Raw genomic sequence first — 15,482 nt, 5'->3', positions numbered from 1 at the left:
TTCACCAAGGACTCATTCTTGAAATGAAACAAATCTCCGTCCTACAAAAATTGAAATTTACCTTTTCTTTTTATTGTAATAAATACTGTAATTATCCAAACTATGTATATCTTTGCACCCTTAACAGTTATCACATTTAAAGTTATGTTTTGTTATCACTATCTAGCTTATCTAGACTGGTTAGACTCAAACTAGAGAGTGTAGATTAATATTTAACCTGGATAGGTTGTATATTGTATATTGCGTTGACCGCGAAAGTCAAGTTTTAGAGTTTGTTGAGAATCTTGGTTAAAGCTTGAGTTAAGCTTAAGCTTAGTTGTCAATAGCATTACTCGGTATTTTCTTCTGTTCTAACTTGTTCTCTTACGTCAAGAATTTAAAATGTCATGGAGGTGTCTAAACTTCAAAAAAAAATTTTAAATTTCGAAATAATATGAAAACTTTTTTTATGTTGGATTTCCACCCTAATTGACTGTCTAATTTTCAAGATTTACACAAAACAGTTGAGAGATTCGGCAATTTTTTAGAATTTTTGTGCTTCGGGAAATACAGAGTCAATATTCCTTTTCTGTTGAAAATTGCATTTTAAAAATTTGTAAATTTGTGTATCTATTATCATATGGGATAAAAAATCTAGTCATGTCCATTGTCCAGTCATTGAATTGCTTTTTAATAAAGTATAAACGGGATCTTAATATGCTTTAAAATTTAAAATCCTAATAAAAAGACAAAGTATTTAATCGAAAGTACCAACACATTACCATTTAATGAAAATACTTAAAATTTATAATAAAAGTGTCAGGTACTTTAAAAATCAATATAATCAATATAATAGACTAAAATTGAATTTAGAAAATCGAAACTTTTTTCTTTTAAAAATCGATTTTTTTTCAAAAACAATTTATTTTCTTCAAAATTCTATTTAAAAAATTCTACGGGCAACTCCGGGCACTTCGGCTAGTTTATGATATTTTTTAACTAATGAATAACTTATAATATCATGGACAGTCCATTCAGGCTAATATATCGATAATATACTGAGTTACCAACTGCAGAGACCAGGTGCGGATCCAGGATTAAAGTGAGGGGGGTGCAAGATTTATTTCTGAACCAAAAAATCCAGATTTAGGATCCAAAAAACGATAGATATTTTTCCTGTTTTGCACTAGGTGCTATTGAGGAGCTATTCTGAAATATCAGGGGGGTTCAAAGGTCCTACCCCCCGCTGTATACGCCCCTGTCAGAGAACTTTAGGAAATCTACTCTGTCTGGTTCCTTAAAAATTTATGATTCCCTGCAACTGTAAACTTCTATCTCACAATCAATAAAATGGCAATAGTTAAGGCAGAAGACCTAATTTATAATCTTGGAATCGTCAGTTCGTCTTTTTAGTCTCATGATTTATGGGTTAACCCTGTATTCTTTACCTTTGAGACGGTAACAACTGGAAAAGATTTGTTTCCAAGCTTTCTTGTCAGGTATCCGACTCCAAGCGCCTTAATACAGTGCAGGGGCGTAAATTTTTTGAAAAAAAATCCCCCCCAGAAAGTGAGGTATATTTTTTAAGGGTTTTTTTGCATAATTGGGGAAAATGAATACTTTTCAGGGGGGAAAATCATCAAAAATAATGAAAAACTTGCCAATAATTCAATCTCTTTATTGAAGGCACTATCGACAAAATTTGGGTCTGTCCTAGTGAACTCTGGACTTACTCCTTTAAATGCCCCTGATACTATTACTTAATAATAATAAAAGTCGTATAGCTACCTGCATAAATTCTTCAAAGTTCTTACTTTCAGTCAACTGAAACTTTCCGCATACAAGATCAGTCATTTTTCTTAAGAAAACTAGACTTGCTAAACGTTGATAATTGTAAAATTATATTAATACAATAAATGTCGTTAAATGGCGCTACGCACGTCATATTTCAAAGCTTATCGACGACATGTTTGCATAGGTACAGATTATACATACAGATAAAAAATTGCGATACAAATATGAAATCTCCCTTAGCAGACAAGTTTTGGACCAATCAGAGAAGAGATAAAACAGATTTCTGGCCAATCAGAGGAGTTCAGATAAAAACTTTCAACCAATAGGCGTCCAGAAATATGATACTTTCTCAACAGATCTGGGAGAAACCGACCGACTGAGGTTTAAACTTTACAATCAGCTGATCTTAGTAAACACCGGTCGACTGTATTCAGTGATCGCTATGTACTACATACACTGCAACAGAAAAATCCATAGTTTATAGTTTAATATTTTTCGTTTTTGATTTCTTTTTAAAACTTAAATACAACTTCCACTTCTAAACCATATGTAATTGGTTAAAATTTGCGTTTTTTAAACTTTGCAAATTCATCATAAAACGAACCAAAAAACGATACCGTTTTGCACACCTTTGTTTTACCATGTTCGGCACAAATTACAATTTGAGAATCATTGAAAACATTTACAGCAGTTTTATACTCGTGTTCAAAAACATTTACTAAACGTATGTTGTATTCAATAAAATATTTTATATTAAGATTTTTATTTGTTTTTAAATTTGTATGATGATGCCACTTAAAAATTAATATTTTTGCTTTTAAGATATTACATGGATTACGAATCGGGAAAAATTATTGGAAGATAAAACGTTATTAAAAAGTTTTCAGTTCGAGAAAATTTCGTTGATGGGGAAAAAAATACTGAATGTGTGCAGGAAAAAGATGGAAAACATGGAAATTAAAGGCAAGTCTTGCGAGGGTTAAGCATTTTGTCAAAAAAATAACTCCCCCCTAACCTCCATCTTCAAAATCAAATATTTTCCTAATGTAATGTAAGAATTAGCGAACAAATCCTATCTCTCATCAGTTCATGTAAAGGACTGCAGCATATATAAAATACCGTAACTCGTCAATTGTTACAAAGTATATAAAATTGGAAGATAATGAAACGGTTTACATCAAAGAAGAAAATCCTGCAGGTCCTACTTTAGAAGATATGTACAGGAAGAGGACATCAAGATTAATAGAAATAAAAAGTAAGTTTTTTATTTCAAACTGTAAATCCTGAGTTTTCAAAGTATAAATTTAAAACATATTCTGTGAGAAAATTTCAATTTATTAACGGGGGGGAGGGGGCGATTTCTTTAAATAATGTTTTACTTATTTTTTAAAAAGTTTGAATATTCTCGATCAATGAGCTCAATTTTTGTAAGCTTCAGCGACAGAAATTAATATCCAATGCAAACACTTTTAAGTTATTATCTGAAAAGGACTGTAAGTGTAACTTCAAATACAACCATTGTGTTGTCAGATAAAGTATTAATTACATATCAGTGTCTTTGATTTTATTAACTCATTATTTTAAGCTGTGGTTTCTCTTCAAAAGTGAAACGTAGAGAAATTATTGGAACGTACAATACTAATTTTTAGATGGAACTCAAATTCGATTTTTTTTCTTCAAAATTCGATTTAAGATTAATTCCACACAATGCCGGGCACGCCCAAATTGCTGCTCAGAATGTTTCAAGGGTACCGTTGTGAATCGCGCATCGTCATTTTTGCATGGAGGGTCGTTTGAAATTCTCCTTTAAACCGTTGTTTGAGTATACATAATCCTTTTTCTTAAAATTGATCATGTTGTATTGCAGTTCTTTTTAAAATATTGACTGGCAAAAATATGCAACAGGGTTCGAAGGAAAAACGACGATATCTTCTTTAGTTTTGCTCAGATTAAGATGTTAAGGGTAATGTTGCAATTAGGACGGGCCGCATAATTCAAAAGTCAATTGAAATTATGTTTACAGTCTCTTTAACAAGGTAAATCTTTATCGGATAAGTTCTTTCAATCCGTGCAAATTTTAGTACTTAAAAACTTGACAAATAATATCAAATAATATTTAATCGTAAACTTTTCAGGAGAAAACGTGAATGACGGATTTTGTCCTCTGCAATCTGAACTAAAGAGCATCAAGAGAAGGAAAGGGATCTATCCCTGTTCTAAATGCGAGTATTCCGCAAAGAATAAGCCTATCTGAAAACACCTTAAGAGCAAGCACGAAGGTATCAGACATCGTGTTCTAAGTGTGAGTATGCAGCAACTACACCAAGCTCCCTGAAGGTTCATGTCAAAAGTAAACATTAAGGATTGAAATACCATTGCTCTAAATGTGATCATGCTTAACTACAGTCATCAGTCATCTGAGAAAACATGGTGAAAATAAACACGATGAAAGAGTTATTTCAGTAAGTAGATATCAATGGTCTTTATGTGAGGATGCTGCAACTAGAATAGATGGCCTAAATAGACACATTGAATACAAACATAAAGGATTCAAATATCCCTGTACTAAATGTTTGTGTGCGGCACCTACACCAAGTGCTCTATAAAGACATATTGAAAATATGCATGATGAAGTGAGATATCCTTGCAATAAATGTGATTATGCTGTAAGTACAGCAAGTTATTTGAATAAGCATGTGAAAACGAAACATTCAAAAAGCTAAAACGTTGAAAAATGTTCTAAAACATTTTAACGACTAGACTTTACAAACGTTGCTTTCTAGTTACAAAAAATCTTTAATTCATGGAGTCTTGTTTTGTGACTGGAAACAAATCTTCCCTATGATCTGAAAACGTTTTTTGAATACAAACAAACAACCACGAGATAAAAGCAAAGAAACAATTTATTTAAAGAAGGTTTAAGTAATTATTATGTTTTTTATTTCCGCCCAGGGTATGCATTTGAGCAAGCTTTTATACGATTTTTTTTTATTAATGGTGATTATTTCCATTCGCGATCTCAGGAGTGGGTCATAATTTGCCTTGTTACTGCCTCATTATTTGTGTGTCTGCATAATTGCGCTCGCCTTTCAATTTTTTTTATATTCACGTAAAATGCAATCTTACTTCAGGGACGTCAAATTGTATTCTTAATTTATTTCAAATCTCTCAATAATATTCTTGAAATTTTTCAGACAAAATGGCAGAGAACATAATTGAAAAAAAAGTGTTCATGAAGGAAGACATTTCTGCTGTTGATTCACGTCCTGAAGAGAATAAATGTACTGCAGAGAAAACATGTACTGTAGAGGATACATGTACAATATATCTGAAAGATAAAAATGCCAAGGAAGAAGATGTAAAAGAAGGTGTAGAGGATACAAGTACCGTTGAGGATACATGTACTGAATTGGAATTAAGTACTGTAGAAAATACATGTACTGAAGAGGATACATGTACTGAAGAGGATGCATGTACTGAAGATGATACATGTACTGAAGAGGATACATGTACTGTACAGGATACATGCACTGTACAGGATACATGCGCTGTACAGGATACATGTACTGTACAGGATACATGTACTGTAGAGGATACAAGTACTGAATTGGATACAACTAATGTAGAGGATACAAGTACTTTTGAGGATACTTGCACTGAAGATGATACACGTACTGAAGATGATAAACGTACTGAAGATGATACAAGTAGACTTGACGATACAAGTGCTGCAGAAGATACAAGTTCTGTAGAGAATAAAATTACTCTAGAGGATACATGTACCGTATATCTTAGTTATCACAGGATTTTTTTTGATCTAGGTCAGTGGGAAGTGGCCCATGCAGATCGTAAAAAAAGATCAACTTTCTCAAAAAAATATTTCTCGAAATTATATTATGTCAGATATAATTTTCTTTGAAATCGTCCAAAAAGATTAAATTATTCTTATTAAAAAATTTCAAGAATTGACTGAGTTCGGTATAAAAAACTTCAAAAAAATGTACTTTTCCTAAAACAAGCATTTTGACGGTTTTTTTTCCCTAACTCGGTCAATTATGGAAATTTTTCAAAAATTTCAACGGATTTAATCTTTTTGGACAATTATAAAGAAAATGATGAATGACATGACAAATTTAAGACATATTTTTTTGAGAAAATTTATCTTTTTTGTAATCTGCACGGGCCTTATATGACCACTTCCCATTGACCTAGATCAAAAAGAAAAAAAATCCTGTGATAACTAACATTAAAGAGAACAATAATAGACTGTTAGGTTTTTTGTGGGAAATGAGACAGCAAAATGGGTCACCCTAAGGGATAGTCAGTTTTCTAGGTTCGTTTTTAAACATGCTAGTTCTTTTTTGACTTAACTAATGCTCCGAAAGGATCTATGAACACATCGCAAAATCGATTTTTGATAAGTTTGTGTTTTTACATCAATTTTTCTCTGACCTAAAATATTACCAATAACTATTTATCAAACCGATTCATCAGAACGATTTTAACATTTCTTTTACATAATTTACTGGATCAAAGTGAAAATTTGCAAAATAATAATAATAGCAAAATAATAAATAAACTTATTAGGTATACAATTTTGAAATAGTTTAAGCGTTTCAGATTTTTTGTAATGTACATAATCTTAAAAATCTATTGCTATAAACAGACTTTAAAACGGAGCATTTACAAAACGTTCCCCCACAAAAGGTTTCAGCATGAAAGGTTTCAGCATGAAATGTTTCCCCACAAATTGTTTTCTAACAAAACATTTTCATCACAACGTTTCCTGCCACAAAACATTTTTCTACATAAAATGTTTCCTTTACTTAACATTTCCACCACAAAATGTTTCCTTTCACAAAACATTTCCTACACAGAATGTTTTCTCAACAATATGTTTCCTGCCAGTTTCCTTACATTACATTTCCACCACAAAACATTTCCTGCTGCAAAACTTGATGTAACCTTTAACAAAAAGTATAATTTATCTTATATTTCCTTTAAAAAATGTTTCCTGTCACAAAATATTTCCATTTTACAAAATATGAACTACTCAAAAAATTTTCACCAAAAGAACGTTTCTTCCGTTTAATCATTGGATGATGGTTTATGTCTAAATATCAAACTTATTTACATAGCTTGAGTACTACTCCCTCACTCACTCATCTCTGAAAATATCGGCAACGTTCTCCATGTTTTTTTCAATCCCTTTCGGGGACTTGTCCTTTCTAGGTTATGTTAAATAAGGGGTGGGGGGACAAAGCGTTTTACTCTCAGGAAAATTTAAACAGTGTATAAACATAACTTTGAATTTTTTTTCAGATAGGTACTTTCACAGGGTTGTTCATTTTCTAGGGAAGTTATTATTTCCTCCAAAATTTTTTCTTTCGCTAAATGGCGGAAAATGAACAATTGTGGTGGGGGGGGATTTTCACATAAGATGAAGAAAGTTGCCTTTTGACTTGTTATTTTTCATTGCCTCCTCATGCATCGATTTCTTAAATTCAAAAACGAAACAAATGTTTCCCATTTAATTTATCTTTTTTTATAGAAGAATGCATGGACTACGAATATGATCATCTGCAACCTAAACCAAAGAGAAGGAAGATAAATAAAGTGGGATATCCTTGTAATGAATGTGAGTATATTGCAACTCAGGGAAGTCATCTAAAGAGACATGTTGAATATAAGCATGAAGGAATAAGATATCCTTGTTCTCAGTGTAACCATGCTGCAGCTACCGCAAGAAATCTGAAAAGACACGTTGAAAGTATTCACGAAGGAGTAAGATATCCTTGTCCGGAGTGTGAACATTCTGCAACTACGCCAAGTGATCTGAAGATTCATATTCAAAATAAACATAAAGGAGTGAGATACCCTTGTTTAAAATGCGAGTATTCTGCAACTACTGCAAGGTATTTGAAAGTACATGTTGAGAGTATCCATGAAGGAGTGAAATATCCTTGCTCTCAATGCGATTATGCTGCATCTACAGTAGGCCATCTGAAGATTCACGTTGAAAGTATACACGATGGAGTGCGATATCCATGTCTAGAATGTGGATATGCTGCAACTACGGCATGGTCTCTGAGAGCTCATGTTAAAAGTAAACATGAAGGAGTTAGATATTCTTGTACGGAATGTGATTTTGGCGCAACGACTTCAAGTAATCTGAAAATTCACGTTGAAAGTAAACACAAAGGTGTGAGATACCCCTGTTTCCAATGTGAGCATATTGCTACTACTGCTGGGAATTTGAAGAATCATGTTAAGATCAAACATGAAGGAGTTAGATATCCTTGCTCTAAATGTGTGTACCGTGCAACTACTGCAAGAGATCTCAAGAAACACTTTGAGAAGAAACATGTCACTATCGAAAGTGAAGTGAAAAGTGAAAACAATCCTGAAGATCTTTATCCACGTGATTAATTCGAAGAAGCTGAAACTACAGCAAGGAATCTAAAGAGACAAATCTAAAGCAAATGAATTGAAATGAAATACCCTTTTTCTGACCAACCTTTTTTATTAGTAAATAGGTTTCAATCCTGCGTCTCAAAAGTTATGTGTGTTTTATGTAATAAAGCTTTTGTTCCTATTGTTAAATATAGATTTTTTCTCAAATTTATATGTTCCTGTTTAAATCCGCTTTTTTGTACATTGTGTCACTCTAAATTTATTTTTCAGACATAATGACGGAAATATTTAAAGAAGAATCAAATATCGATGATTTTGAGACAAAAGTAGAGATAGTTTATATCAAGGAAGAAATTTGTTCATCCTCTACTGAAGAGGATAAATGTACAATAGATGATTCACGTACTGTAGAGGATACATGTACTGTAGAGGCTGATTGTACTGAAGAGGATATTTGTTCTTTAGGGGATACATGTACAGGGGATACATTTACTTTAGAGGATGCAGAAATAAAAGGTAAACCTTAAAATATAAAAAAAATTTACCTCAACTATGTGCCCGTTTCGGGAATTTTAGCATATTCCCAGAATACGATACCTAGATCCACAAGTATTATTCAACTATAAACATGATGGGACAACATCAGTTCTCCTTGTGCACCTCTTTAATACACATTAGTCTCTTATATTGTTTATTTCTGCTGTAGCGATACAAAGCTCAGACCCATGAACTGAAAAACATTACTCCAGTCACGGGTTAAATAAGTATTAAATTATTATTAAAATGATTTATGTGTATAAAATTAGCCAAGTTTACATCAAAATTTGCTCCAGGTGTGCTAAATGTGAGTAAGTTGTAATAATATATATGAATTAAACTAACACAAAGTTGACTAGGCCGGAGAATTTAATAGCTCTTGAGTTGGATGATCTTTACCAGCTGTCTCTTGTACACAACTAGAAATAACAAGATGAGTTTATATGAAGGCTTATCATGTGATAAAGGAGATTGTCACATTTTCATCATTAATTGTTCACACTGATCACACGAAACTTGATAATATACCTTTATCTGCTCAATAGCAGCAGCAGTCCCGGTTTAGAGAAGCAGAGGAGATGCTTCCGACGGGACTTCTCCAAGTAGGAGGTGGTGAAGAAGATGATTTTATATATGAATTAAACTAACACTTACAAAGTTGATTAGGCCGGAGAATTTAATAGCTCTTGAGTTGGATGATCTTTACAAGCTGTCTCTTGTACACAAATAGAAATAACAAGATGAGTTTATATGAAGGCTTATCATGTGATAAAGGAGATTGCCACATTTTCGTCATTAATTGTTCACATTGATCATACAAAACTTGATTATATACCTTTATCTGCCCAACAGCAGCAGTCCCGGTTTAGAGAAGCAGAGGAGATGCTTCCGACGGGACTTCTCCAAGTAGGAGGTAGTGAAGATGATGATTGGATCTAAATAAGGTTAAGTTAGACATTAGGGCTCAATCTTGAGAGCAGCTTCATATTTATTCTTCACCTTTATCTGCTCAATAGCAGCAGTCCCGGTTAAGAGAAGCAGAGGAGATGCTTCCGATGGGACTTCTCCAAGTAGGAGGTGAAGACGATTGTGCCCAGCAGGAAGATGCTCTGCAGGTAGTTCGGTTCAGCTCGACAGGTTTATCATGCTTCCCTCTGCGGTCAGGTAATCCGCAGCTTGTATGGGTGAATCTGCTCCATTGAATTCTCGTTAGACTGCTCATCCTTGTCCAGGAGTACGGCGAGGGTAGATCAAAAGAGGACTTGTTCTAAGAGATAAGAGTAGTAATTAGTCTCGAATAAGCTTCAAAAGTTCTATGTTATGTAAAAACGTATTTTCACCTGTTAATTCATTAGTTTATAGTTCAGGTCAGGTTTCGGAATACAAGAACGATCTGGATTCACTTTATATAACATCCATAAGTTTAAAGAGTTTAATTCCGGTGAATAGTTGAGGCAATATTTACATTTAAATTAGATGTTTTTTAAACCCAGAATTGCACAATCTGGAGTACTAAGACAGGATAACGCAGGTATCTTAGCCCATTGTGGTCTAAAATATAAAGATCATTTAACATTTTTCAATGGTAAAGATTTTTTTATAAATAATCAGTATTATTAGACCATAAAACAGCGTGTTAAGATTTTTTTTTTAAAAACGTATGTTCACCTGTTAATTCATTAGTTTATAGTTCAGGTCAGGTTTCGGAATACAAGAACGATCTGGATTCACTTTATATAACATCCATAAGTTTTAAGAGTTTAATTCCGGGGAATAGTTTAGGCAGTATTTACATTTAAATAAGATGTTTTATAAACCCAGTATTGCACAATCTGGAGTACTAAGACAGGATAACGCAGCTATCTTAGCCCATTGTGGTCTGAAATATATAGACCATTTAACATTTTTCAATGGTAAAGTTTTTTTTTATAAATATTCAGTATTATTAAACCGTAAAAAAGCGTTTTAAGCTTGAAGATAAAAAGGTATGAGCCATAATATTTTTACATGGGCAATGTATAATTGCATAAAATTCGGCAGTTATTTAAATAAGAATCTCAGTTATAATTTAGAGTAAAATATGAATAAACTAGGCTTATAGGGCGCTTCGCGCCCATCTTCTATTTCAACTTGTGAACAAATTTTCTCTTTGTACACCATAAAACAAAAACAAAAAAGTTTGCGGATTTCATAATATTTTTTTCGCGCATTTTCAAAATTTTACAAAAATTAAAAACTTTTAAATACAAATTGTTAAAATTTTGATCATTCATAAACCTTCCCTGGGGTCACGTGAGGTCCCACACAAAATTTGGGCCCGATCGGTTCAGCCGTTTTGACTTTTATTGGATACAAACAAACAGACATACAGACAAGCTAAATTTATATATAGATAGAAGGAGCAAGTTTCCTAGTTAGACTAAGTGTGCTTCTTTAGATCATGACTTCTGGATTCAACCTGAACATCAAGAATTAAGATAAGATCCATAGATCTTACAAACTATAGTGCTTTGCATTTTTTATTTTTCATCGTACTCGGCATTTAATAGATTTTTCAAAAATAATAAGTCGACATTTTGTTGGCAAAGTTTTCAATTTCAAACCCAAGGAGAGTGCTTGAAGCTGGCTAAAGATTAGCGTAAAATGTGTGTAGAGCGCTTTAAGTTTTCAGGGTTATCTCTTTTTTCACAGTGCCATTTTCAAGGTCTAGAATAGAACCAAGAATACCAATACCTTAGATCCATATGTATTCATGCTGTTAACATTAATATGGGCATTCATCTTTCAACAGCGCACCTTGTTTATACACTAGAGTCTTGTTTAATCTTATTTATATCAGGTGTAGCGATTAAAGAATAAGATCTCTAAGCCGTGAAACTGAAAAACATTATCAGTCACGATTAGATTCATGTTTATTAAAAATATTAAAAGATTCGTAAAGTTATAAACATGTAAAATTAGCCAATAAAGTTTGCTCCAGGTGTGCAATGTGGACATTTCATAACATATTAATGTGATTAAAAAAGCACGTAGAAAGTTGATTAGGCCGGATGTTAATAACTATTTTATATCTTAGCCAGCTTATCTCGTACACAACTAAAAATATCACTAAGAATTTGTATGAAAGTTATTAGGCTATAGATGTATTGAATATTGGAATACAGGATACTGTATATATTTGTTTAGGTGTATTGAATACTGGAATACAGGAAACTGAATACACCTTACCTTACCTAACCTTGCATACTGAGCTCTTCATTAAAGATGAAAATGAACATCTTGATTCAGGTAATGTGAACTCTTACATTAAAATGAATAAGGGTTCATTTAAAATTCAAAAATGTATTTTTTATTACTTAAAGGAACTTGATGGCACCGAAATCAATCTTATTGTTCAGCACTTTCTGTTTATCTAGTTGGAATATATTTATAGCTAGATAATATGATCAATTTAATAAATTCTTTAGTTTATTATCTTTCCTGCAATATAATTTAGATGAGTTAGTTCATCCATGTTTTGAACCGAGAGTTAAAGATTTAGATTAATAATTTTTAAAATGCTTTAACTTCTCAGGAGAAAATGTGGATCAAGGAATTGAAGCACTACAATCTGAACCAAAAAGAGTTAAGATTCCTGTGAAAAGTAAACACAAAGACATGAGCTATCCGTGTTTTTGTTGTGAATATACTGCAACTAAATCAACTGCTCTGAAGATTCATATTGACAATGAACATAGAGCAGTGCGAATCCAATGTGCTCATTGTCAATTTACTGCAACTTCAGCAAATTTTCTGAAAATTCATGTTGAAAGTAAACACGAAGGAATGAGATATCATTGCTCTGATTGTGAGTTTATTACAAGCAGAGCTATTACCCTAAAGAGACATGTAGAAAGTAAACACGATGGAATTAGATATATATGTTCTCAATGTAGGTACACTGCAGCTAACGTAAGCGCTTTAAAGAGTCATGTTAAAAGAAAGCACAAGGGAGCAAGTTATCTTTGCTGTAAATGTATATATACTGCAACCTCTGCATATGGTTTGAAGTATCATGTTGAAAGTAAGCACGAAGGAGTGAGATATCCTTGTTCTTCTTGTGAATATACTGCAATTACAGCAAGTGCCCTGAACGCACATATAAGAATGAAACACGGAAAGGTTAAGTATCCTTGTTCTTATTGTAAATATTCAGCAACTGCAGCTGGTACTCTGAACGTTCATATTAACATTAAACATAAAAAAGTGCGATTTCAATGTAATCTGTGTGATCATGCTGCAACTACAGCAGGTTGTCTGAAAATTCATGTTGAAAGCAAGCATGAAGGAGTAAAATATCCATGTTTGAAATGTGAATATATTGGAACTCGAAAAAGAGATTTAAAAGTACACGTCAAAAGCCAGCATGAAAAAGTGAGATATCCTTGCCTTAAATGTGAGTATGCTGCAACTTCGGTAGGTTCTCTGAACCTCCATATTAAAAGTAAACATGAAGGAATTACATATCCCTGTTTAAACTGTGAGTATGTTGCTACAACAGGAAGCAATTTAGGGAGACATGTTAAAGATAAGCATGAAGGAGTGAGATATCCATGCTCTAAATGTGGGTATGTTGCAAATTCAGAAAGATATCTGAAAAGACATATTTCAGAAAAGCACGACAGGGTTTGTTTTCCCTGTTCAAAATGTAAGTATGTTGCAACTAGAGCAAGTGATTTAAAGAAACATGTGAAAAACAAACATGATATGGAGATTTTCTCACTCTGAGTGTGAACATACTGCAACTTTAACAGGCCTTCTGGAAGCTAATGTTAAAAGGAAACATGAGAAAGTCTCATATGTTGAAAAATTTTAATACTTTTTTAATAAAACAAGTCTTTTTCGTCTGAAATTAATGTTGTCAAGTGCAAAAATGTTTTAGATATTTTGTTCACTAATTATCTGTAAAATCTTCGGATAAATATGTATATTAATAAAAAGAAACATTTGTATTTTTGTGTACATTCAACAACAAAGATAACAAAAAAGTTTTAAAAATGAAAGCTAATATCTGAACCCCATCTTTCTTATTTAATGGGTGTAATTCTCCTATTGCCCCTCTATAGCTACAGACCCTTTGTCTTTATCCTTCTTTCAGCACATTTTTGGTCTTAAATTTATAAATCATAATTTACTTTACTTGGCGGTGTCGTCTTTTCGTTTTAAATAGCATTTTATTCCAGAAATTATGGAAGAAGATAAAGTTACCATCAAAGATGAAATCTGTACAGTAGAGGATTCTATTAAAGTTGTGATTGAAGATAAAGAGGAAAGTTCAGAAAATCGAGGTATAATTGAATATTTCACAAATATAAATATTTACGAAGGTTCCAGGGCGCCTCGTGTCTATCTTGGATTTAATTTTATATTGTTGCTTAATCAGCGGCTTTTTCTCTTTAATTGTTTAATTTAATTAGAAAAATCGTGATTTGCCGATTTTTTTCTTAAATTTTGAAAAATCAAATTTTGTCTATGGCTTCTTTTTTATATTTTGAACATCCATAAACATTACACATTCCCTGGGATCATGTAAGGTCTCACCATAAATTTTGGGATCCGATCGGTTCAACCGTTTTTACGTTTATAGAACAAAACAAACAAGCAAAGTATTATATATTTAGATAATGGACCACTTTTTATAGTTTAAGGATTAATCTTCCTTCCCCTTATAAAGGGTTATCCTTGAAATTGATAATGCTTTTGGGAAAAAAGAAAAATTAACGTGAAAAAGAAAGTTTCTCATCCTTTTTTACAGAAACTTGAGTTTAAACTTTATTTTTTCTCTGGGAAAAAAGAAAAATTAACGTGAAAAAGAAAGTTTTTTATCCTTTTTTTACAGAAACTTAAGTTTAAAACTTTATTTTTTCTCTTTTAATTTTTCAGGTGAAATTGTCAAGATTGAAGTGTATCCGAGTATTTCTAAGTATAAACAAGTTTATCCATGTAATAAGTGTGAGTACTCTGCCAGTACTTCAGGAAATCTTAAGATTCATGTTGAAAATAAACATGAAGGAGTGAGATATCCTTGTTCTCATTGTGAATACGCTGCTACTGTTCAAAGTAATTTAAGGAGACATATTTTAATCAAACATAGTAGGATAAAGAATGAACATATTCCTGTGTGATGTCGCCTCTGTCTAAAAAGGCTATCTAAGACAACATATTAGAAATAACCATAATGGATGAAGATATCACTGTGACTAGTGTAAATACGCTGCCGTCCAATCCTGTCATCTAAACACACATGAAAAAAGAAACAGACTGATCAAAAAGTGGTCTGCACTGTAAACTTCAAATTTTATAAGTCTCATTAATTTTGATTATCCATTTAAAGTGTTAATAATAATCAATGATATTAACAGATATTAGCCTGCGGTTTTTTAACAGATGTCAAATTCCTTCTCCCCCTCCTATCAATTTTGTACATGGATTTCACATGTAACACTCACCCGGACCAAATATAACGCCCGGTCTAGATTTAACGCTACATCGGGCATTTTTGGTTTTATTACATAAATCATCATTCTTTATTTTACAATACTTGAACATTAACATTCAACAACGTCTTCTTGACACTTACTTCCTTTAAATCATTGTTAATCTTTCCTGCGGTCACGTAGGGCCATACAACAAATTTGTAGGCGTTGTGACGTTTATTGGATACAAACAGACAGACAAGCTAACTACATAGATAGATAAAGAGTTAATTTTAATTAGTG

General features: G+C 32.5%; 4 protein-coding genes across 4 annotated transcripts in view; 3 read left to right on the top strand and 1 right to left on the bottom strand.

Moving 5' to 3' along the window:
• The window catches only part of LOC111710081 (myelin P2 protein), a gene marked incomplete in the record, with an annotated part of 3,987 nt that extends 2,041 nt beyond the window's left edge, over positions 1 to 1,946 (bottom strand). Inside the window, 3 exon segments of the mRNA XM_023484104.1 lie at positions 1 to 41; positions 1,428 to 1,496; positions 1,768 to 1,946. Of these exon segments, the coding sequence (XP_023339872.1) occupies positions 1 to 41; positions 1,428 to 1,496; positions 1,768 to 1,833 (176 nt within the window).
• Positions 1,947 to 2,919: 973 nt separating this feature from the next.
• Positions 2,920 to 7,349, top strand: LOC111710073 (prestalk protein). The gene is made up of 4 exons (XM_023484095.1): positions 2,920 to 3,028; positions 3,909 to 5,594; positions 7,096 to 7,099; positions 7,325 to 7,349. Exons 2-4 carry the CDS (start codon positions 4,973 to 4,975, stop codon positions 7,347 to 7,349), a joined length of 651 nt encoding a protein of 216 aa, XP_023339863.1. The 5' UTR covers positions 2,920 to 3,028; positions 3,909 to 4,972.
• A 113-nt stretch (positions 7,350 to 7,462) lies between these two features.
• Positions 7,463 to 13,715, top strand: LOC111710079 (zinc finger protein 239; the record flags this gene model as incomplete). The annotated part of the gene is given in 3 exon segments (XM_023484102.1): positions 7,463 to 8,703; positions 11,911 to 12,012; positions 12,299 to 13,715. A coding segment is annotated over 1 exon segment (740 nt), but the record flags the coding sequence as incomplete, so codon positions are not given.
• Positions 13,716 to 13,774: 59 nt separating this feature from the next.
• Positions 13,775 to 15,162, top strand: LOC111710080 (zinc finger protein ZFAT). The gene is made up of 2 exons (XM_023484103.1): positions 13,775 to 14,051; positions 14,647 to 15,162. The coding sequence occupies exons 1-2, from the start codon at positions 13,952 to 13,954 to the stop codon at positions 14,886 to 14,888; spliced, it is 342 nt and encodes a 113-aa protein (XP_023339871.1). The 5' UTR covers positions 13,775 to 13,951; the 3' UTR covers positions 14,889 to 15,162.
• Positions 15,163 to 15,482: the final 320 nt, after the last annotated feature.

This window comes from Eurytemora carolleeae, unplaced genomic scaffold (genome assembly GCF_000591075.1).
Source record: "Eurytemora carolleeae unplaced genomic scaffold, Eaff_2.0 scaffold1025, whole genome shotgun sequence".
NCBI classification, from domain to species: Eukaryota; Metazoa; Arthropoda; class Copepoda; order Calanoida; family Temoridae; genus Eurytemora; species Eurytemora carolleeae.
The sequence above is the reverse complement of the archived record's forward strand: the minus strand, read 5'-3'. Positions and strand labels throughout refer to the sequence as shown.